General features: G+C 43.7%; 1 protein-coding gene across 10 annotated transcripts in view; it reads left to right on the top strand.

Annotated features, from left to right (window-relative positions):
* The window catches only part of LOC117539835 (RNA binding protein fox-1 homolog 3-like), a 440,361-nt gene that overhangs the window by 355,261 nt on the left and 61,935 nt on the right, over positions 1-23,165 (top strand). The window contains exon 1 of one of the 10 annotated variants that reach the window (XM_034206183.1): positions 5,792-6,170. The exons of the other annotated variants lie outside the window; for them this stretch is intronic. Coding sequence (XP_034062074.1) covers positions 6,042-6,170 — 129 coding nt within the window. The 5' untranslated portion in view covers positions 5,792-6,041. Of the gene's footprint in view, positions 1-5,791; positions 6,171-23,165 lie in introns of those variants that run through there. 10 annotated transcript variants of the gene reach the window in all.

Raw genomic sequence — 23,165 nt, 5'->3', positions numbered from 1 at the left:
ACTGTCCATTTAATCAACATTTTTAATCAATGCATTAGTACATGACAGCTTTGAGGGAAGAAAACACATACTTCAGACGGAGGCAGATATTGGCATCCAACGATAGGTGGGAGATGAATGCGGCTTATTTGGTGCTGAGATGGAAAATATTTTCTTCCTGTGTGTGTGTGCAGGCTAACTTTCTTCTTCTTTATTTTTTGTGTGCAGGCTTGTGTGATTGTGTGTATGTGCTTCCATGAAAGCTCCCCCACCCCATGGCACTGCCTCATAATTACTCAGATCTGCGCTCAAAGTGAAGAAATAATGAACGAGATCTTTAATTATGCCTCCAGACAAAGATCCCTGATGCCTCCACAACACCGCTGGCATGCTGAGATGGGTGAGGGCAGGTCAAACAGGAACCCTTTTTCTTTCTCGGGGGGTGTATAAAGCTGGTCGAATACAGACCAATCCTGACACGATGCTAGAGTAGGGAGGAGGGTAAAATAGACTCCCTGATTTATGAAAAAAAAGAGCTACATAGGTTTGTTATCTCTAACAGATATGACACAACCTTTAATTAGTGGGGATCCCTGAAGCTCTGGGCCTGAGATATAATCAGCGGACCTTTAACGAGAGCACAACCCTCCCCTCCTCTGAGTACCCCCGGGGCCGGCTGATGGAGGCGTCCTCGTGCCCCCTCTTCTGTAGCGGGGTTGGCTGGCACTCTGAAGATGCCAGATAATGAGGAAGCCTGTCAGAGAGGCACTTCAAGGGTCCCCCTCCAAAGGCCTTGCTGCTTCTCAGCAAAATCCACCAACACTGCTGCTTTGTTTTTCGACAGAGCGCGTCTCCAGAGGCCGTGTGTCCGGGGGGGCAGACGGGCGACGGGTGTAGCTCCCCACCGGACACTACAACCTCTTCTCCACTGATCACATCAGATGGGATTATTATACTCCACACTTCACTAATGAAGTTCCATATTTGCTTTCATACAACGTTTGGGTCCGTGCATATTATTACATAATCCCCATTCTGAGGGGCTTTTTACTCCACTACATTTATATGACCCCTATAATTACAACTTAATTGAAACCGGTGCTGTAACTACCGTTGAGGACGCAGAAGTCATGTTCTCTGGATGTTTCAGTTAATTTGGAGAGTTTCACAGACTGGGGGTACTTACCATTCTGATATTAAAAACCAACACACTTTTGGGTATTACATAGACTTGTTTCCGTCATTTTAGACTCAATATATTTCAATTTGTATACGTTTGGGGATGATGTTTATTAAAAAAAGAATGATTGCCTTCATATTTTCTCATATGAACCCTTAATCCTGCAGTGATGAGACTGCTGTTGAAACAGGCCTGGGAAGTAAAACATTTCAAAAATAAATAACATTTTAAAGACTTTAGAGGCTTTAAAGTTTAATAAGAATAAAAAAAGCCAACGGAAAAGGATTCAAAGTGCAAGACTTTTGACAAGTTCAAGGTTTATTAATAAAAACGTATGTTAAAATTAACAAAAAAATGCATTTATATTGTATTAATTAAAGCAGCAGTCAATTTGTTGACAGAAAATGTATTTTAAAATAAGTATTTCTATAATAAATTCATTGTTACAGCATTTCTTCGTGCAACAATGGTAGAAAATACAATGTTCAGCCTCCAAATATGTTTTACTTCCCTTTCATAGTTTTATAACATTTTAAAATAGAATACCTTTGTGTTTTTTACTGAAATACCAAGGCATACCTTGGTTCTCAATGGGGTTTTTCACTTTTGTTTCCTTTATTTCTGTCATTTTCCAGACCAATTGACGTATCCAGAAAACAGAATTCAGATTAATTGATAGGGAATCTAATCATTAGTTGCAGCCCTATTTTGAACACAGCACTTTTGCCCTAATGGATTACTTTACATGGTGTTATTGCTACTCTTACTTAAGTAAAGGATCTGGGTACTTCCTTCCCCACTGTCAGAGTGATGGGAGTTAAGGGAAATAAACAGTCATCTCTTATGAAGATTAGTGCGAGTGGGCCGTATTGATCAGCGGTCATGCGATAAACAGTGGAGCACGGGAATGTGCCGCCGATCGTTTGGGCCCCATTAGTCTCCGCTTGTATTGCCTTTGATTAGTGCTGACTGAGCTCCCAGTGCATGTGATGGCTTTTTTACTGCTAGAGCTGCTGCTTTCAACTTTTTATTTTATTTTTAGGAGCACTTTTTTGGAGCACTGTGCTCCAAAAAAGGCAAGCCACTCCACAGCTTCCTTTCACGGCAAAGCTGTGTTTCGTACACAAAGAGGGATGTTCGGTGGATGTTTTTTTGAGAGGAGATTAAAAGCGGATTTAAATTATTGTAATGCTTCAAATCAGCTGAATCTCAGAGTCGGGGGGGGGGGGGGGGACTCAATAGAGAAATGTGTGAACACCTGCACAAATCCACACACGTGCAGACTCGGTAAATCCGGTTCTGGAAAAGGCCAGCAGCACGGGCTCAGAAGACAGCCATGACAGAGTTGACAGTGGCGGGGACGATGATGGTGATTGTGGCAATAATGATTATGCTGATTATCACGGGTATGTGACAAAATAGAGGAAGACAAAAGGGCGACAGTGACAAAAATGATAAGGCTGATAATGATCACTTCCTTTTTTCCTTTTGGTGATAAACCGTGAGCCGTTTGTTGATCTTTCATTAATTGGCCGAAACAGCCGTGTTGGGGAGTTAACTGAGGATATCTCCACCGCGTTTCAAGGGCTTTGATTTCACATGACAAAAAGGCACCATTGAGAACATTCCAGCGAGTCCCTTTGAAGGGAGTGATCTGGTAGTGCTCATTTGAATTATTAACTGTGTGAGATAGACAGATAGAGCGGGGAGGAACACAAAAAGGCAAAAGAACGAGAGACAGGAAAACACACAGACAGGGAATGGATTCACGTGTTTAGTTCAGCATAAACCTCGTCACATGTCCTCTGTGACTGAACGTTGCATCAAACAATCAGCCCAATTATCCAGGAATGAGAATCCTACTGGCAATAAAGCTGTCTGCTAATGGAGGTGAGCATTTGTTTGAGTTACTGATGTCAGTTTCTTTCCAGCGAGTTCATGAAATACAAGTATGAATGTGTAATTACGGGTCAGCCGTCCACCCTGCTGCCTGCTTGAGATTGTTTAATGTGCGAGTCCCAGAGCGAGGTAATTCCCCTACGTGGTGGGGTGGCATATTACTGTCAGTGTGGCGACATATTCAGAAGGTTAAACTATAGGTAATGTGCAGAAAGACATGTTTCAGTGTCCCCTGAACATGCTTTAACCTTCGACACATGATCTGTAAACACTTCCTAGGAGCAGTTTTTATTGTTTTACCTACATGAAAGAAAGAAGATGATTAATCACTCGACATGATGTTGTTAGGTCACAGCAACACCACGTATTGCATACCAGAGCATCATGATAGCTGTATGGTTAAAGAGAGACACCCAGGCAAAAATATGGCTTGTTAACATTTTTATATTTTGCTTCCATAACATGTCTTCTTTCAGACTGGTGGAAAGAAAACCTCAGAATACATACTTTAAAAACAATTCACAAAAATGAGCATAAAATAATCAATCAATGTTTATTTATATAGCCCAATATCACAAATGTTACATTTGTCTCAGTGGACTTCACAATTTGTACAAAAATATCAGTATGACAATACTGTATGTAATAAAAAAATATAATAAAATCTTGGGAAGTTTCATGTTGGAATCTATCTATATTCTGAATATCTTCCGTATCCTGATTTAAATCAAATGTTATTTCTAAAAAACATGCATTTATTTTCATTTAAAGGTGAGGTATGTAATTTTGGAGAAACCAGCTCGAGTGAGCTAGAATTTGAAAGTACACAACCGGAAAACATCTGCCTCTTCCTTCAGACTTCCTTACAGAGCCCCTCCTCCAACACACACGAACGCGCACATGACCAATGAGGGCACGAGATAAGTTTGTGCACAGATGGAAGGCTGACAGGCAGGTAGGCCGTCCAGTTACTTTAGCCGGGCCAGCTAAAATGATTGGTCGTGCTTTTTACAGTACCACGGCTTCCACAGATGACTTTAATGTATTTGTTGTCAAAGCATTTAATATATTAATTGCTATTGGGATGTTAAGCATTCCATGAAATATAACAAAAAGTGTTTCTGAAATAAATTACATACCCCACCTTTAAGGCTGCTGAAAGTATTTTCAGATACATTTTGAGATATGGAAAGATATCCAAAATCCCCTCTCTAAAAACCTCTGATGCTAATACGTCAATAAAATCAAACATGAGATTTGAACAAGCTTCAACAAACTGCATGTCAGTGTTTTGGAATATATCTCAATAGGATAATGCCTAATGAGTGTGTTCTGAGAAAAAAAGTCAGAATTCTCAACAAAAAAAATACTTTTGGGCAGATCTAAAAAACAAATCACATTTGGCCTCAATCCCCTTCCATACGAACTAATCAAGTTTAATGGTGATTGTTTTGTTTTACCTGGGATGTCTCCCCAACCCAAATCCTTTGAGAAGGCCAGTTTAGAAAAAGGAACCACATGTAAACTCTCAAAAATCACACAGAAAATGTGTCTGAATGACCCAGCCTGCAGCACATTGAATTTGAGGCCATTTTTCTGTTGCCATTATTCTGGCTCTGGCACAGGAAGATAACATCCCTCTTCTTAATCCTGCCTGAAGAGCTCTGATTGTCTCAGTTGTTTTTCCAGCTGAGGAAACTGCCATAAGCGAGCACAACACAAGACCGTTTTGAATCGCTGTAAAAAAGGAGAAAAAAAGAAGCCACCCAAAAGATAGAAATCATCTTGTAAGGACTGAGTTGGATGTAAGACTGGCACACTCTCTATCCATCCCTCTTAATTCCTCCGGGCGCTCCTCCCTCCTCGTGGCATGCGATAGCATCATGCTCCAGGATCTAAAGATAGACGGCTGTACATTGTAGAGAGATTGTAAAGCTCTTAGAGGCATGACTTTGGGACTTTATTCATATGAATGCTCTTGATGTTATTAAGAAGAGTCAAAAAGATCCAGTCACCACACTTTGGCCCATGTTTCCACTAATCTCTGCTCGAGATATCTCCATCGTTAAGGTAATGGGGTGTCTATCCTCAACTGTGATGTAACGAATCCATCTTGTGCATTCCCTTTGTCCACTTCCTTTTAAAGCAGAATCAAACAGAATCAAAAAGATACATTGAAAGGAAGTTACCCTGCGTGTACTTAAAAACCAAATTTACATTAGCAGCACGAAGGGACGAAGAAAGGACGTCTCCAGCGGCCTTTATAACAGCCTTATTGTTTTGCATGTATTTCCAGATACTATACATGCTATCTGTCCTTGGTGGAGGAGATGGAGAGGGAGGTGGCCACTAAGGGGGTGTTTTTGTGTGTGTTTGCGGTGTGGGGGGGCCGCAATTAAAAGGCAGCATGCAGCGTCCCACGAGGTGCTAATGCCCAGGATCAGCTGTTCTAATGTCATTCACATCCCCTCTGTTATTCAGCCAGCCCCCGTTTGATGTATGAATCAATCGGGGACTTCATCAGTAACCCACCCCTTGAAACCACCACCACTTTTTATAACCCCACCCTAACCCACCCAACCCCCTGTCGTCTCTCCTCCTCTCCTCTCCTCCTCCTCCTCCTCCTCTCCTCTCCTCCTCTCCTCCTCCTCCTCGCACAGAACCTCCCCCTTTATGTGTCTGAATGCTTATGTTGGCTTTTTATCGCGCTCAAAGTAAACAGAGTCGCGCCGCGGATAGTGAGGGAGAGAGAGCGAGGGGGAGAGAGACCTAGAAAAGAGAGACAGAGCTGTAGTGATAAAGGTGCACATTGTCTGCGCACTGCCACCGCTCGCCTCCCCCGCTACATCTTCAATAGAAAAAGCCAACGAAAGGGGGACATATTTAAAGAGAGGAGGCAGAAGAAGAAAAAAGGAAGTGATTTGAAGAGACAGTGCGAGCGAGCGCGAGCCAGAGAGAAAATAAAAAAGGCTCTCCCTGCTAAATGCGCAAAGCGTCCCGTCACCCCACGCTGAGCTCCATGGCCAACTCCGGCTGCCTGCTGCTCTCCGGCTCCGGGATGCTACCTCACTCGCTCCAGTGTCCCCCTGCCTTCCTCTACCTGCCCGAGCCGGTAAGACTGAAACCAGAGCTTTTGTGTTCGCTCTTCTATCTCCCTTCCTTCCTTCCTTCCTCACCCTCTCTCTCTCTCTCTCTCCGTTCCTCCGCGCGCTCCTCCGGCACGTGATAGCATATTGGCTTTGTGTTGTCACCCTGAGTACTTTCACCCGTCCAACCCCTTGACCCTGCCTTTTGTTGGGGGAAAGAAAAAGGAGCAATCGAGGTGAAGAGAAGAATAGCTTATTTTATTTGATTATCTCACTTCTTCGTTTCCTCTTGTCTTCCTTTACTTGACTCCCTCACACCCCCCCACCCTACTTTGAGTGAAATAAAAGCAGTGACTTAGCGGATATTGTGACGCAGGTCCAAGCAGTGTTTGTGTACATCCGTGGCTTCATCGCTCGTGGTGCTTGGGAATGTTTTGATCAGTTAGGAAGGCTGGTTTAAGGTTTAAAAGTAAATGATTGCTCAGCATACTTTCCTGTTCTTCTTCTTCCCCTCTTTATTCATAGGGATGTCTACTTTTTCTTCAGCTGTACGATAATCATTTTCACAAAATACCTTATATAATAGGACGGTGCATTCATTCAGAATCTTTTTTGCAAATGTGCTTTAATTCATCTATATTTCAATCCCTAAAATCTGGAAGGGACAGATGTGAGGCCTGTGGTCTTAATACAAGTTATCATATGAAGTGACATTGTTAAAATATATCTGTTATTGGCCTAGTTCATTTGAGTTAAATGATGTGAAAACAAATAGTAAACTGTTATATCATTTGTCTTGGTTCTTATCTCTACTGCTTATTATCAAACCACCTTCTTGAGTGTAGGGATGTTAACGTGGGGAAATCACACTGTTACAGATTTTTTTAAATCCACACATTTGCTTAACATGCACACAACATTCTCACTTGTAAATACAAAACTTATTATAAATCGTCTCAATTCATCAACAGGCCACAGCGAGCTCCTCTCACACACCCCTTCATTGTTCTAATGGCGATCAGCAGCAAGTGACCACACTTTAAATAATGGTATATCTCTGCAAATTAACATTGATTTCCCCTGGTTGCTTTTGTTTTTTTGTCCTCCCTCCTTTGGAAATTGATTGTGTCACTGATCCCCTTGTTTTGTTGAAACCTGAAGCGTGCGATTCTCTGAAGGGGGGGTGAACAAATATACAACAAGGTGACTCTTAAGAGCCCCTGTGCCTGTCTATCTGCTGAATTATTCACATGTTTTAATTCACACAGTTGGGAGATGGGAGGGCTGTTGGTGATAGGATGATGTGGGGGGTTGGAGGAAGGTGGGGGGGAGGGGGGTCCAATTCAGTTTTACAACCAGCTGCATGTGTTGCAGTAAACAGTGTGTGTCACTGCAGTGATGAGGGAAGCTCTGCGATGCAAACATTTAGAATCTCCCTCATCCCCCTTTCTCCCCCACCATCACAGTAACGGCCCTCACCCCCTCCCACCCATCTGTCCAAAGCGGGCACACCCCGCCGGCCAGCCGGGGGGGAAGGGGGGCATGTGGACAACCAGGTGCCACCAAAACACACACTGTAGGCGAGCCAAGGCATTAACTACTGCTCATATATTCATATTTTTTTCTTAAAGTTAATCCGAATTGTTGCTTAGTGAGTGTACTGTGGAGGATCAGGCTGATGCAAACAGTTATGAAAACCTTTTAGAATGTTTTCTTCCATTCAACCTCACATTTTAATATTTTGTATGTTAACGACAATATGATACCTTGCATTTTTATCAAGCTGTGAAAGGCTTCCTGAGCTCACCAGGTTAACGTGTTAGCAAATTGAGTGGAGGTGGGTTTACCTGCAACTACATCACTCTTACATCCAAATCCTCAGCATGGCCAGTAAGCCTCTTGAGGGAGTGTGTGTGTGCGTGTTTATGTCCACACTAGGTTTCTTTAAAAGTCCGAGACAGGGCTGAAATTGAAACTTCCTGTGTGCTATGTTCATGAAACATCCCTTTTTGTTTCAAATCCCTTTAATGTATCAGCAGCTTTTGTTCTTTTCTCTTGTTTCCCCCCTTTGCGGTAAATCCTCGCCCTGCAGCGCTGTGAGGGGAAACAACCCTCTGAATCACACTCTGGGATGCTCCCCCCCCCCTCCCCCTCACACAGTACCAGCAGTACTCCCCTACTTTCCTCCCCTTCTCCACAGTGCAGGGCTGCAGCACGGCTCCGTGAGATGACAGCCAGAGAACAGAAGGGGAATAGATTGAGGTGATAGCCTCTGCCTCACAGTTTGTTTGCATTTCAAATAAGACACTGTATTAAGTTGGGCCGCGAACAGCATTGCTTATTATGTGTGAACATGGCGCCGCGTGATATCACAGGAAGACAGGAGTTTATTACATAAAAGATTAGTGAAGCATACCTTGCCTTTATTTGTGTGCAGCAGTGTTTGGGTGTGTGTTCCCAGGCAGTTTGCTTTGATGCTCTTTGTAGTCGGCTGCGGCGCATATACATCCTGGCTAAATGTTTGTTTTCATTAACACAAGGAGAGACTCCCCGCGGTGTGGTGGGAGAACTGTGGGCTTCTGATTACACAAAATAAATAAAAGTATAGCGGTATCACACCACCGCTGAAGGGCCGTCCCTCTCCTCGACAGGGGGAGACTTTCTCCACCTCACGGGGGTGCCGGCTCCATCCTTCCGCAGGATGATGTCACTTTTCTCCTACCGTCAATTCGTATTGTGGTGCCTCTTTTCGTGAGTTATGGCGCGGGATATTGAGAGAGTTATGAATTACAGTGTGGGGAGGCTTTTTACGGCATGCAATGCTCACCGCTGTAGGCCCCGTATTTAAGTATAAATATATTTATGGCACGAGCCGATGCTGACGGGGGTAGCTCAGGTTTGCTCATGGTAGTTAGTAGCTGTCTTCAGAGCCATAAAAACATGGCATCTCATGGATTTTCTATTTACCAGGCACTGGGTGGGCATATGGCAACGCTCGTAAATGTAACTCTATTATCTAAGACGACGCTGTTGGGTAGGAAGCAGGGTGTTACTTACGTCTAAAGAGGGGGGAAGCAGCGGTTATTATTGTCTCTGTGTCACATCTCTCTCACTGTCTTTGCCTCGGACTTATCTCCAGATCTCTCCCCGTTTCCTAAAATTGCCTCCCTTTGATTTGTAATTGGATTTCCTATCATGGCATTCCGTTGCGCTGATGTCTATTGTTATTGTTGCGTCTATTGATTTCTTTTTTGTGGCTTCTTTGGTCGGGGCTGTTTTGAATTCCCTCCCTTAACTGTACACGGCTTCAGTATCGTTTCTAAATGGTTAGGTCACCTAGGAGAGGCGATCCTTTTGTGTCGGTGGATCCTGAAAGGAATTGCCCGGGATCTCTGGTTTCAGCGGCCTCCTCCTCCTCCTCCTCCTCCTCCTCCCCCTCCTCCTACTCACGCTGATCTCTTTTCTACGACTGTACTCACACACTCTCACACTCACACTGATACATCTGGTTAAAGGCGAGGGATGCAGAGAGGAGAGGACTGGGAATACTCGTGACACACTTCCCCCCCCCCCTCGGTTCAGGCCTTGATCCTGCCTCCCAAAGCGCAGCTATTCACGGGGACTTTAGATATCGAAGGATTCAGGTTGGTGGTCTCGGGGGGCCGGACTAATGCGAGCCGCACAGAGACATCTCCTTCCTCTGGGATAATTATTGTAGGCCAAGCTGTACTATTGACAGCTGTAAACGGAGATGCTGTCTGTAACTGGGGAGGCCTAATAGGTTTCTGTCCCTACATGGGCTCTCGTTAGGCCGGTGTGGGTGCATCTGAGATGAGTTTGAGAAATGAGCCGCGGCCACGTTGGGCTTTAAATGGGACTCAGAGGGACCGCCACCCCCAACTCCCTCCTGACCTCTTGGGAAAAGGGTTAACACACAATAGGATCGCTTTCAATCTATAATAACGCTCACTGTTCATTACCCTGAAATAAAGCTGGTGATATTATGCAGTTCTGTCATCAAATCCCATGGAAAAACAAACACAATGAATTATCTCTGTATCCAAAAATACCTTGTTCTTGTCCTCTGTGCAATAGAGCTCCATTGTCCAAATGCACATCAATGAGTCACTGTTGCACTGGGTTCCTTTATTAGCATGAACACACTGTAGTTTCTCAATCCCATACACACACACACACCATCCATCCTGCTGCTTTAAATACTCAGTGGAGCATCCAATGTGAAGTAATCTGCAGCTGAAAATAGTCCTCCACACAAAACAAGGTGGTGTAACAGCAAATGCTACCAGCTGTTTCAGGAAATGACAGACTTTAAAAATAAAACTAAGGATTTGTTAGTCTTCTCCAAAGATGTACATGTCAGGAAGGAACCAATGGTCTTGGGGCGGGTTAGGGGGTTGGAGACAGACTAACACATTGTTGGTGTTTTCTATTGGGAGAATGGTTAACAAGAATCAAATAAAGAAAGACACCAGCTTTGTTCTTTAACCACTTGCAAGTCAAAATAAGATCTTATGAGTTAGGTGTGTGTTACATCCGGCTTTACAAGCTTTCTGATTTTTCTCTGTTATAGGTAAAGGCAGTATTTGAAATATTTCCATTATATCGCCCAGCTTTGTTGTTTTTCAGTCAATTTAGTCGAGCACAATTCACCCAGATTGAATCAGGCACAAATCAAAAAAACAACTTAAAACCCAATTTCATGAGCTCAGGAATATACCTCTCAATATGTCCTGTGTTCTGGTGTGAGTCTTTCTCTCGCCGCTGTTCAGCTGCTTTGTCCCTTAAACAGCTGATTCATAGCGGCATAACAAAGGCAGAAGGGACTGATGTGTTCTCACTTTTCGCTGCCCCGGAGGAGAATTGTAAATCACAGCTCAGTCGTTTATTTTGAAATTTCATTTTGGTGTGTGAGCGAGTGCTGCCTTGTTCTTCACAGAGACTTCACAGTCAGGCTGACTTGTGTGTTTTCTTTTTCTTTCTCAAGGCTACCCACCGTCTTACTCCACTAGACCTTTGTAAATGGAACACAATTAAATGTGTTCCCTGTATAGAAGAATGGCACAAACAGATTTACTCACCAACAAAAGGGTTTTCCCTCTGGGTGCATTTTTTTTATGTTAGCGTACATATTTTAGCTTACATATGTATATGTATTTCTGTGCCTGAATGCTTGTCATCTGTAGGTGGACGCTTGCAGAGGGTTTTGCACACGCTGTGTTGTGCAGTGCGTCAATAAATGTGTATTTACATTTTGCCAATAATGCTAAATATCCTGCAGTCATTAATGTTGAGCGTTAGCCTGCACGGTGGTGTTTATATGTTGGACCTGTGTGAATTAGCATTCCTGTGCTGCTGATGCTAATACATTTCACTTCCAGCTAACAAAGCTGCACTTGCAAATATCTGCCTCAAAGTTGCTTTTTGTTTAATAATGTGGCCAATTCACAAACAGCTTTTACTCAGTGGTGTAATGTAATTAGGTTCAATTACTCAAGTACTCTACTTAAGTAAAATAATTGAGGCACTTTTATTTAATTGAGCATTTTCACATATTCACAGTATGCTATACTTTATACTTTTACTCCACTGCATATTTGTACATATTTAGTTTCTTTGCAGATTAGGTTTATTAATACTGCATCAAAATGGACTCACATTATAATATATTATTATTGTAGGTTAAGCTATCCAGTAGTGTATAAAGGAATTCACATAAACCCCACCTTTACCAAGTGCAACATTGAATTGATGAACACTTTTTGCACAACAAGTATGTTTACTTTTGGTACTAGAACTATTCAGCAGGAACCATTAACCAATATATCCATTAAGACATATACACAATAAAGGAATTTAGTGTACCTCAGAGTATCATTATCATCATTAATATACTATGGCAACAAGCACAGGACAAAAAGGTTGCCTGGGATTAACTATCTTCCAGTTTAAGGCCATTATTACTTTATAGGACCTGTGTTGCTATGAATATAAAGTATTTTTGAATGCAGGACTGTTTACTTGTAATTAAGTATTTTTTACACTGTAGTATTGCTACTTTTACTTATAATAATACTTCCAACACTGCTTTTAATCAACCTTTACCGCTTTTCATAACAGAGCTGAGACAAATGAAGACATCACGCAAGACTTTTTCTGAGTTACCTGATCACGTGTAAGAATGCTTGATTTGGTTTCTTTTTTCATTCAACAAAAGCAGCCAAAGTGAGTGACTTTAAGTAAACAGAAACAAAAGGTATTCATAAAATAATCTAAAATTGGAATTTCTGCTGATCTAAGATGAAGTAAACAAAATAAAAAAACTCTGACACATTTTGGTCAGTCCTACAAAGCTACTGCGATTGGATATCCCGCTCCTGTGTTATGATGCATTGCCTCACACAGGTTCACATAAAGGTTGCTGCTCGCAGAGGGCTGCTGACACTCACTGCTGTCAAATCTGCATTGCAGTGGCCTTATTTCGCACCCAGGCAGTTTAACACAGCCACAGGAATGTCCTCTCGCTTTTGAAAATCTCTACTCGGTACGCTTGAGCGCTCCTTTAGGCCAAACGGAGACGAGGACTTGGCGAGGGGGGGGGGAGGAGGGACGACAGCACACCTCGCTGTCTTTACACTGCGGGAGCTCTCACTACATCGCGCACACACACATGCATACAGTTACAGGAGGATAAAGACAAGGAGGATAACCTCACAGTAGAAGCCATTTGTAGCCTTTTTCCCCCCCTGAGAATATAATCTGTCCCGAGGTTTTTTCTCTCCCATTTCTGCACGCTAAAATGCTTAAGCAGCCAAACCAGCTTGAGTCCAATTATTTCTTTACTGCGGTATCTTAGCTGTGATTAGTATGTTTATAATGTAGTGTCACTCTCACACTGTCCTTCAAGCATTCTCCTCGCAGCAGGATCCTCTCAAATGAGACGTATTACCCTGTGTGCTGGGTTAACAGAGTGGCCGTACAAGTGAAATCAAAACAAAACAAAACATAGGGGGGGCTATCACAAGCCATTAAAAGCACTGCACCTTTTTATCACCAGCGGCTTAATGGCAGTGGTGAACAGCAAAGCATTATTGCCGCTTCTCCTTGTGCTCCTGCAGCCTGCCTCCACTGCCAGGAGTCACGCTGCCGCTGCTGACAAATAGATCTCCAGGCAAACACTGACATTTTGTTTTTCAAAAGGTCATTATCTGTCTTCACGGGGGAAGCAGGCGTTTTGCATGGGAACCAAGTTTGAGAGAATGATTTATTCCTATCAAACAGGCCTCAGCATGTTTTCCTCCCTCGTTTTTTTCCTCATTATTTCATTTGTAAAAGGATGCAGCTGTACAGTGTGTTTGACTACTAAGAGGCACCCGGGTCACCCGCTAAAGAAGATCAATATTTGAACTATGCTGTTCTGGGTCAGCATGTGCGTATCAAATTAAATGGGGTTTGAAATTGATTTCAAGTTCTCCTTGAGAAAAAAAGAAGAAAGTCTACAGGTATTCGTGAAGGAAACGGAGAAGAGCAGGAGTGCCGCAGAGAGGGGATGACCTCCACCCAGGCGCATTCCTAATTGTTTTTGTTTATCCAAATTAAATGAGCCTTATTATTATTATTTCTATAATGCGGTAGCTGGGGGTTCGAAATTGCCAGTTATGGCACGTTTGTTTTTAGAGACCTGAAGTAATATAAAGTAATGGCCGTGATTCAGCACATCACCGCTGGCTACTCCCTTTAACACTGAGAGGCAAACGGTTATGGTGTGGACCTATACAACTAAAACATGGGCCTTTGTTTTTAGTTCATCTGTGTTGCATAAAAAGCAGTAGAAGCTAAAACCATTTTGTTTCTTCTGCGTTTGCCTTGCAGGCATCTGAACAGGTATCCCACTGATTACTCTGCTTCTCTCTGGGTAATCTGTGAGAGAGGAGAGGAGCTCATGCAATTTAGCCCTCCTCCTCATCCTCCCCCCTCCACCTCCTCCTCTTCCTCCTCACTTTTCCCTCTCCTCAGATGGAGAGTCTAAATATCACGGCTGTTTCTCGCAGCACTTTGTTAGTGGAGCACGCCTCTGTGTTTAAAAAAAATCATCTATCAAGGTGAGATCTGTGGGAAAGAACAGCGCCTCGGGCTTCCTCTCCGTGTGCTTATGAGGTTTTATTAGGTCCCACAGGACCACTGCTTTGGTGTGTGTTAAAAACAAATGGAACTTACAAATTACAGATTACAGCCTCCGCAGGCGCGCACTATCTCCTATCTCTCTCTGTGTGTGTGTGGTGTGTGTGTGTGTGTGTGTGTGTGTGTGTGTGTGTGTGTGTGTGTGTGTGTGTGTGTGTGTGTGTGTGTGTGTGTGTGTGTGTGTGTGTGTGTGTGTGTGTGTGTGTGTGTGTGTGTGTGTGTGTGTGTGTGTGTGTGTGTGTGGTGTGTGTGTGTGTGTGTGTGTGTGTGTGTGTGTGTGTGTGTGTGTGTGTGTGTGTGTGTGTGTGTGTGTGTGTGTGTGTGTGTGTGTGTGTGTGTGTGTGTGTGTGTGTGTGTGTGTGTGTGTTGCTGCTGATTCTGGGTGAAGGCTGCATTAGTGATGATAGAAGGGGGGGGGCTATTCTCAAATAACAAAAATGAATGAATAAATAAATTCCCACTTCACCTGTCTGTCGATGTATCTTACCATCAAGCCTGTCTCATGTGTTATATATTTACATAAAATGCGAAAAGAGCAAATATTTTTGGGAAATTAATGTTACATGTGACAGATTAGGAAGAAACATTTTGCCGAATCACAAAATGTTTGTGCGTCTCCAGAACCTTCACTGACACATTAAATATAATATTTCTACAATATGTTGCAGGGTCTGAACACCTGATCTCCAGTGTTTAAGAACATCCACCTCCAAATTCTCTAAAGTGAAGGGAAAACAATTATAAAAGGGACAGATATTCATAATTGTAATACGATTTCAGTAAAAGGAAGAATAGGGGGCCACTGTATACTGTAGCTCAATTGGTAGATTTGAATCCGGCCAAAGACCATGTGCTGCAAATCATCCTCTCTGTCTGCCCATTTCAACTCTGTCTCTACACTAAAGGCACTGGTTTCCCAAATATCATACAAAAAGAAGTATAAATAATCCTCAATATTGCTTTTGGAACTAGTTTTTATCAAATATACAGTCCCTGTGAAAACTCTTGAAACGCTCCTGTTCTTGGAATTGTGAGTTTTTCAAAGAAATTAGATTCATTGTCATCGGGCTGGAAACAGAAATCTTAAAAAAAAAACTCCAACCAGAACTATTTGCTTGGTTACTAACAGTACTAATGTGTTTTGGGGGGAAGCTACCCTTCAAATGGTCGCACGCTGTCAAGCCTCAGCAGGGACGAGGGCTTTCCATTGCCCACTCCTCCTATTCAAACCCCTTCCCTTCCAATGTAATGACTCAGAATGGTAACTCCAACATTGTTATCATTCAGCAATAGGGAGTAATGAATAGCAATTAACGTTTTCAAAGGAGCTTGAGAGACGTCGCTTTTCACCCAGGAATGTTGAAACAGCGCAGTGGAGGGAGATACTGTCATGTAGAGAAAGGGCCTAATTTATCCGTCCAGCTGTTTGGGTAAATAACTTTTTTTTTATTAGTATTATTCTTCCTGTCGCTGACTGCTATCAGCGAAAACACAAGTAATCATTCTAATATCCAACACTTCCTTCGATGAACTGTAATAAATTAGCCCGTACATTTTTTTCATCCAATGATTGCTCTTTCTGGTGCCGGGAGAGGAAGGGCTAATTAACTGGATATGAATGAAATTCTAAAGCAGCGTGGTATCAACGGCAGGGAGACAAATGCAATTTGGTTCTGTCGCAACGAGTGGACAATTGCTGTGTAAATACGAGGTTGTTGCGGAGGAGCGTTTTTATGTGTGCTTACATTTCATGGGTGAGAATCCAATCTCACAGGGCAGCATGTGCGGACTGCCCTCTCTGATACACTCCACCGTCCTCCACCTACTCTATGATAGTGCTCTAAAAGCCCCCCGCCAACCCCCCCCCCCCAACAAAAAATATATCTTCACACACTCTCACAGGCAGTCCCACTGACACAGAGAAACACAAACACATATTTCAAAAGGTAAATGCTATTGTCGAGCCACGTCGGCTGAGTTAGAAAAATGGCAATTTGACTCGTGTCCCATTTTACCGAGTTTACCCCAACCACTTGATTTCACACAACGTAAACAGAGCCGATTCTAATTGTCACACTTGTCCTCTCCTTTACTCCACGTTTGCATATTCCATGGTTCGCTTTCAACCGGATGTAGTGGGCACTCGAGTCGGGGAAAAAGACCCCAGCCTCCTCATCCAGACTCACTTATTTCACTTACCGTCCCTTTATGCCACTTCTCGCTTTTTCATCTGCAGAGGCCGTTTTTTTTATCTATGGGTTTGGCCAGTTTTGGAGAGAATTACGGTGACAGAGGCATGGAAATGATAGGCCGGCAGTGAGATATCTCTGCCTCATAAATTCTACATTGCTCAAGATAATTTACGAGGGAGGTTTGTGTGCGTAAGACAGACAGTGCTCCATGGTATCCATCCACTCCACGGGCTCCATTCACTGCGAGAAGTGCGGTCGATTTATCGAAACTGAATTTATTTTCACATTTAGTCCCACTGCATCACTTTAAATGATTATGATCATTTTTTTTCATTCTTTTGCTGAGAATATGCCCGGATATTATTTGTTCTGTCAGAATTATTACAGATAAAAGAGCAAACTAATAGATCGTGCGCGCGGCGTGTCCACTAATTTACGACGGAGGCCTTCACGATGAGGTATTCTGCCATCAGCAAAGGTCATCAGCTCCCTGTTGTGCTGTATGAGCAAGAGGCCAGGCCAAAAGGCAAGACTGCTCTGACGTGCGTAATCATTCTTCATACATATTTCTGTTTGAGGAAGGTTAGCACACTGTATATAAACTAGTAGACTCATAGAAAATACAAGAAGCCTCTTTGGATTGTTTGCTTGGGTCAGTTTTAGTACACTATATGCATTTTTCTCTGGAAGTTTCCAAGGCATTGATATTGCTCCTGAGAGCAGAATTAGATTTTATTTTCTTCTTTAGTTTGCATTGTTCTCTCTCTGTCTCTCCCTGCATTTATTTTTGTTCCTGTCTTCTTGACAAGGTCTGAATTTACTCTCCAACGTTACAGGCTGATTCGATGAGCGGAGTATGACTGCAGCCCTCGCAATAGAAGTTTACAACTCAGTGTCTCTACGCAGTTAGCTTTGAGGCCTGTATGCTGGTTGCTGCCTTGCCTCTTTTAGTCTCCCCTCCCTGCAAGGCCTTTTTTTCAATAACACCTTCCATCATGTCGATTTACAAAATGGATGTCTTTGCAGGGGAAGAAACAGCCCTTAAGGTGGCGAGCACAGCGTCCGGTGGGTGCAGTGGCTGTAGAGAGTCACTCACTTGATCTTCATGTAAGACAGGGGGGTTAGAAGCTGTACGTCAGCTGTGTGTTTGTGTTTGAAGAATCCTCTATAGGTTTTCCAATCAGTGCCAGTATTCCCAACACAACTCTGATGTCAGCGCACCTGCTTATTGCCGCGTCGTACCTGAGTTTTAACTAGACAAGATGCACAATGGAAGCAGACAAGGCTCTTTCACAGGGGAGTTAATCTAATCTACTCCCACTCAACTTGGACATTCGCTGTCACTGACACGCCGGCGTCGTCTCCAATAAAACAGGTGAAGGCAGAGCACGTCGAGCGCAACTCTGCAGGTAACTGGTGCTGGCACTCTGCTGGGCTTTCATGTGAACCCTCTCCGGGATCCCTCCTATCATTATACATGATCGTTCATTCTCAATTTGGCCCGCTCTTCCAATCAGTTATTCGTGCTGTCTTCTCGTGTCAGAGTCGCAACCGTGATGCCACTGACAGGATAGCTTTCCCAAAAATAAATGTATAAACTGGTTGTTGCATTGTAGTGTTGTCAGGTGCTTCGGGATTTAAAAATCCACCATGAGGCAGATGTTAACATACCTTCTCTTTCTACTCCCGCTGTCTTTGTGTAGGTGTGTGTGTGCACACAGGTGACGAGTCAGTAATTCAAGTGTTCAGCAGCAGGTTATTTCCTCTGAACCGGCGCCCTTGTTTAATGGTAATTGTAGCAATTAGCATGTGAATGAGGTAAGAATTGGATAATAGAACTAAGATAAATATTGATGTTAATTTACATTGGAGGAGTAGTGTGTAGGGGGGAGTACAAGTTATTGTAAATGTATCCTGAACTCTCATTTGCATGCATTAACACAGGGGGCAATTACGACCTCCGAAAAACATCAATGGCACCGACGTTAAAAAATGAATCAATTTACTCTTCGAAGGCGACCCATATCGCGAAGGAGGAAATGGATCCAGGGCTGTGGAGGTGTTTTCAACTTTTTCTCCCTTTGCCTTATTTACTTTGGTGTCTGAACCAGTAACCAGCTGCTGAGAAGGTTAAATGACATCCATCAACTGTCAGACGGCTGACCTGGGGATGATGCTTTTCATTTTGACTTTGTAATATCTGCAGCTTCGCTCACAAAATGAGATGGATGACCTTGCATGGTCCCCGAAGCTCCCTCACTGCAGGTATATAACAGGTGATGGGACTGTGTCATTTCGTGGTACTTTGGGAGGAGGGGTAGGAAAGGAAGAGATTGCGACGACTCAAATAAGAAAAGGGACCAAGGATAGCTGAAGCTAGGAGGGAGCAGGGGTCTTGGTGGGCTTCGGCGACTGAGCTTTTGCTGGAGTGGAAAAAAAATAAAAAATCACTCCCGGAAGGTGCGTGCCATCTGGACATCGGCCCATGTCTGCAAATCAGCAATGTGCAGCCAATGGGCCATCTCTTCCCTCCTCGCACATGCTCGTGAGAAACATTACGATCACACGACCACTCGAAAAATATACGCCAACGTTCAAATCAGCTGCAGACCCACCATCCTCTTACACCACCCCCCCCCCCTCCTGTCTGCTGTTTTTTTTTAAAAGAAAATGTGAGGGAAGAAAAAAGCAAGTGCGGTGCCAGGGGCGGGCGGTGGAGAAAACCTCATTTCTTCCGGCGTGCTGCAGCGAGTGGGTTATTGAGGTGGCTGTAATTTGATAAGGAGAGGAAACTCAATGGACTGTGAGCAAGTCAGCAGTTTGAGGCCAGTCACATTTCTGATGTGATGTGGAGGTGGCGGTGGTGATAGTGAAAGGAGGGATGGAGGAGGGTGGCTAGAGAGAGGAAATGACTGAGACGGGGAGGAGAAAAGTGATTGAGAACGGAAGGATAGCAGGGTTCCCTAACATGGACGGCCTCTTCATGGGAACACGTATCCCACTCAGGACGGAGCCAGAGGCACATTCTCAGGCAGATGGCCCATATACCTGATCACTTCTAATCCGCAGATCTCCCCATAGAGCCCCGCCAAACCCAACCCCTTTTTTTTTTATTTCAAACGCCTTCATCCCTACCTTTTTGCTCCGTGCTCTGAATTTCCACTCGCAAAGTCACTTTTTGTTGTTGTGGCTGTTTCTCGCGCGCTAGATAAGAGACACAAGTGTGATCAGCGGAACCTTTGAAGTTCCCATAAATAATCGGGCAACATGGCCCACTCCGGAGCCCTCAGCTTCCAGTTCAGATCAAAGATTAGCCTCACGTCTGCCCCGGCCCTGGAATAAAGCACTTTATTGGATTCCGAAAGCCGGGCGAGCCGGGCCCCTTTCTCTCTCACCGCGGGTCCCTCGTCAGACACAAGGCCCGAAGACTTTCACACGCAGCCTATCGAGCTGTTTGTACTCCCAGGATCCACAAGAAAGAGAAAACAAGAAAGCTTGAACAATGCTGACTTTTTAATCAACACTGCGTTCAGAGGCAATCAGCAAGCAAGGCCTGATGTCTGAGAAATCTCTTTGTGGAAAAAAAAAATAAAAGTGGGACGGGGGGGGGATACTTGAAGTTACTGTTAAACAGGCTGTAAAATGCTCCCTCAAACCTGCAGGGTATTTGGATCTGGCGAAGCCCATGCAGGCAGTCATGTTCACACATGAGCAGGCTCTCTCATCTGGCTGAGGGCGAAGTCAATCTGGGGCCCGGTGTTTGAGAATGGCAGCCCACCATTCAAAAGGTCGGCACTGGAGCTTCTCTGGCTCGTGGTCACACATCTATCTGGGTGCGTTGTTGGACTACACTCCAGGTTAGAAAAACTGTCCCGAGCCGATTCTCCCATGCCCGAGTAAAAATGAACGCCGCCAGCATTTAGATGTCTGAAGAACTAAAGGGTAGGCTGGTCTGTTGTTAGCTGGTTAAAGACAGGGCTCACTGAGCCTTTTGTGAGGGATGAAAAACGACGTCCCTCTGCATGCTAGACTGCTCCGAGGAAGAAATGGCTGATGAGTGTGGGGGTTGCAGCTCCCACAAAAACCCTCAGGAGAGCAGAATTATCTTCTTTTATGTACCTCCTACTCACCTCCTTTCAATACGTCTCCTGTACCACTCAACACCAAGAGTTACAGTCAAGACTTTACAGGACTAGAGGAGCATCAACAACACTGTGTTAAACATTAACAGGCCTGTTTAATATCCCCATCCGCCGTCGCTACAGCTCTCCTAACATTGCACATTTTTGACAATAGGTAATACTCAAATCTCTCTTCCAGAGCCTAAATCCCCATAAAAACACATCTCATCGAGGCAGCTGTATTCTCTGGGGATTTGATGTTCATGTCATGAAAAGCCATACTGTGCAAACACACTGACGCGCCCACGCACAGATTAGGCCGGTCATACCGGAGCTCTCTCAATTTTTACATTTTTGTCTTTATTTCTTCCTTTCCTAAATTATACTAGGTAAACAGCTGAGGATTGTACCAAAGGGAGGGATTTTTACGAGCGGGAGAAAATGTAATGATAATAAAAATAAAAACATCACGCCAGATGAAAATTGTTTCAACATGAGAAGCCTTTAAAAAGATGTTGTGCAGCGTAGAGGGAGGCTGACCGAGCCAAAGACGAGATGAAAAATAATTCTGTCAGCGGACACTTTCTCCCTACATCACCCCATTGCACTCCTAATTGATAAATGATGTCCATTCATTTCATCAAGGTCAGCGACCAATTAAAACATTCATGATTTATCCACCAATGAACAGAACCCCAAATCAGCAGGGATTGCAGGCACCAAACCTTGATGTTTGATGACTTGAACACACACGGTGAAGGAGTGTGACCTGAGCGGCTCACTGGGGATATCAAATAACTCTCGGCCAAAGTGTGTGGACTCTGGAGGTGAGGAGCTATCAGACACACAGCATATCCTCTCTGACAGACAATCTTTATTTCTAATGTATGTTCATATTTGTATTTGCTGCAGGATTACAATAGGTATCAGATTCTTAAAGGAGCCCTATTATGAGGTGTTCCTTTTGTGAGTATGGTATATAGGTGTGTATGCATGTCAATTGTGTGCAAAGGCAAACATCCCTGCTTTAAACTTCGGTTGTTGTCCTTTGTTTACTTATTTAACATAGTGACATCACTACGTAACACTTGTGCTTATTTTGGCTAGCTCTCCTACACATTGTATGTAACATACTAAGGGGCGGGACATCTTTAAGCTGTCGACCATTGAGGGATGTAAACATTTTACAGTAGAGGAACAAAATACAAATAGTCCCTACACTAGATTATATTAGTGTTGCAGAGATGATTTAACATTATTTTCTACTTACATTTCCCATATTAGTCACGCATTATCTTCAACACGTTTTTTCCCTTTTTTCACACAAGCGAGATAACTACCACATCCTAATCTCTGAAATTAAAAGTAACATATATGCTTCATGATATTAAAGCAGAACCATATCTTATATGACACTAAATTAAACATACATGCAGCTGTGAAATGGAGAGCCATGCCGTGCCAGGCCAGTACAGTCATGCTACAGCCTTCTTGTAATTGTGCCTGTGCTTCTGGGTGGATTTCCAGCTTCTGAATCTGCATTACCTTTGCATATGAATTAAAAAGGTCATTACAAAGTCTCCTTTTTGAAGTCTGAGTGATAAATAATATATATAAGCTTTTGCAAGATATGCTCTTTCAAGTCCTATCAGCGGATCTTTTCTTAATATATGCGCTACATTACTGTGCATGCACATCCTTTGGTGCACATCCCCCCATGCATACTCTAGATGTATGTTAATGACTTTAATGGGCTGTTCTGTTTCCATTTAATCAAATCTAAGTTCTGGGATACAGCTGTGTGCTCAGTGGTGTCGAGGCTTCGTGTTCAGGCCCGGTCGGCGCTGCCTGTTTCAAATCCGTGCTGCTAGCATCCCCCTGCTTGTGTGTGTGTGTGTGTGTGTGTGTGGTGTGTGTGTGTGTGTGTGTGTGTGTGTGTGTGGTGTGTGTGTGTGTGTGTGTGTGTGTGTGTGTGTGTGTGTGTGTGTGTGTGTGTGTGTGTGTGTGTGTGGGTGTGTGTGTGTGTGTGTGTGTGTGTGTGTGTGTGTGTGTGTGTGTGTGTGTGTGTGTGTGTGTGTGTGTGTGTGTGTGTGTGTGTGTGTGTGTGTGTGTGTGTGTGGTGTGTGTGTGTGTGTGTCCTAGCATTACTATACTTGTGGGGACCTACATCTGTTTACACAGTCACATGTGGGGACTCGCCTCCCTTATGGGGACAAATTGGAGGTCCCCATAAGGGGAATCATTAATTTTAGGGTGAAGACTTGGTTAGGTTTAGGGTTAGGCATGTGTTGGTTAAGGTTAGGATAAGTCTCCAGGAAATGCATGTAAGTCAATGTAATGTCCTCTGAAGTGATGTATACATTGTGTGTGTGTGTGGGGGGGGGGGGGGGTGTGTGGGGGTGTCCGGTGTAGTTTAATGTTCTTGAGAGAGAAACCTCATCGTGAGAGAATGAAATATGAGACGTGTGCCTGTGTGGCGACTTCAGACTTTCAAAAACCTCTCTTCCAC

Source organism: Gymnodraco acuticeps, unplaced genomic scaffold, assembly GCF_902827175.1.
Source record: "Gymnodraco acuticeps unplaced genomic scaffold, fGymAcu1.1, whole genome shotgun sequence".
Taxonomy (NCBI): domain Eukaryota; kingdom Metazoa; phylum Chordata; class Actinopteri; order Perciformes; family Bathydraconidae; genus Gymnodraco; species Gymnodraco acuticeps.
The sequence above is the reverse complement of the archived record's forward strand: the minus strand, read 5'-3'. Positions and strand labels throughout refer to the sequence as shown.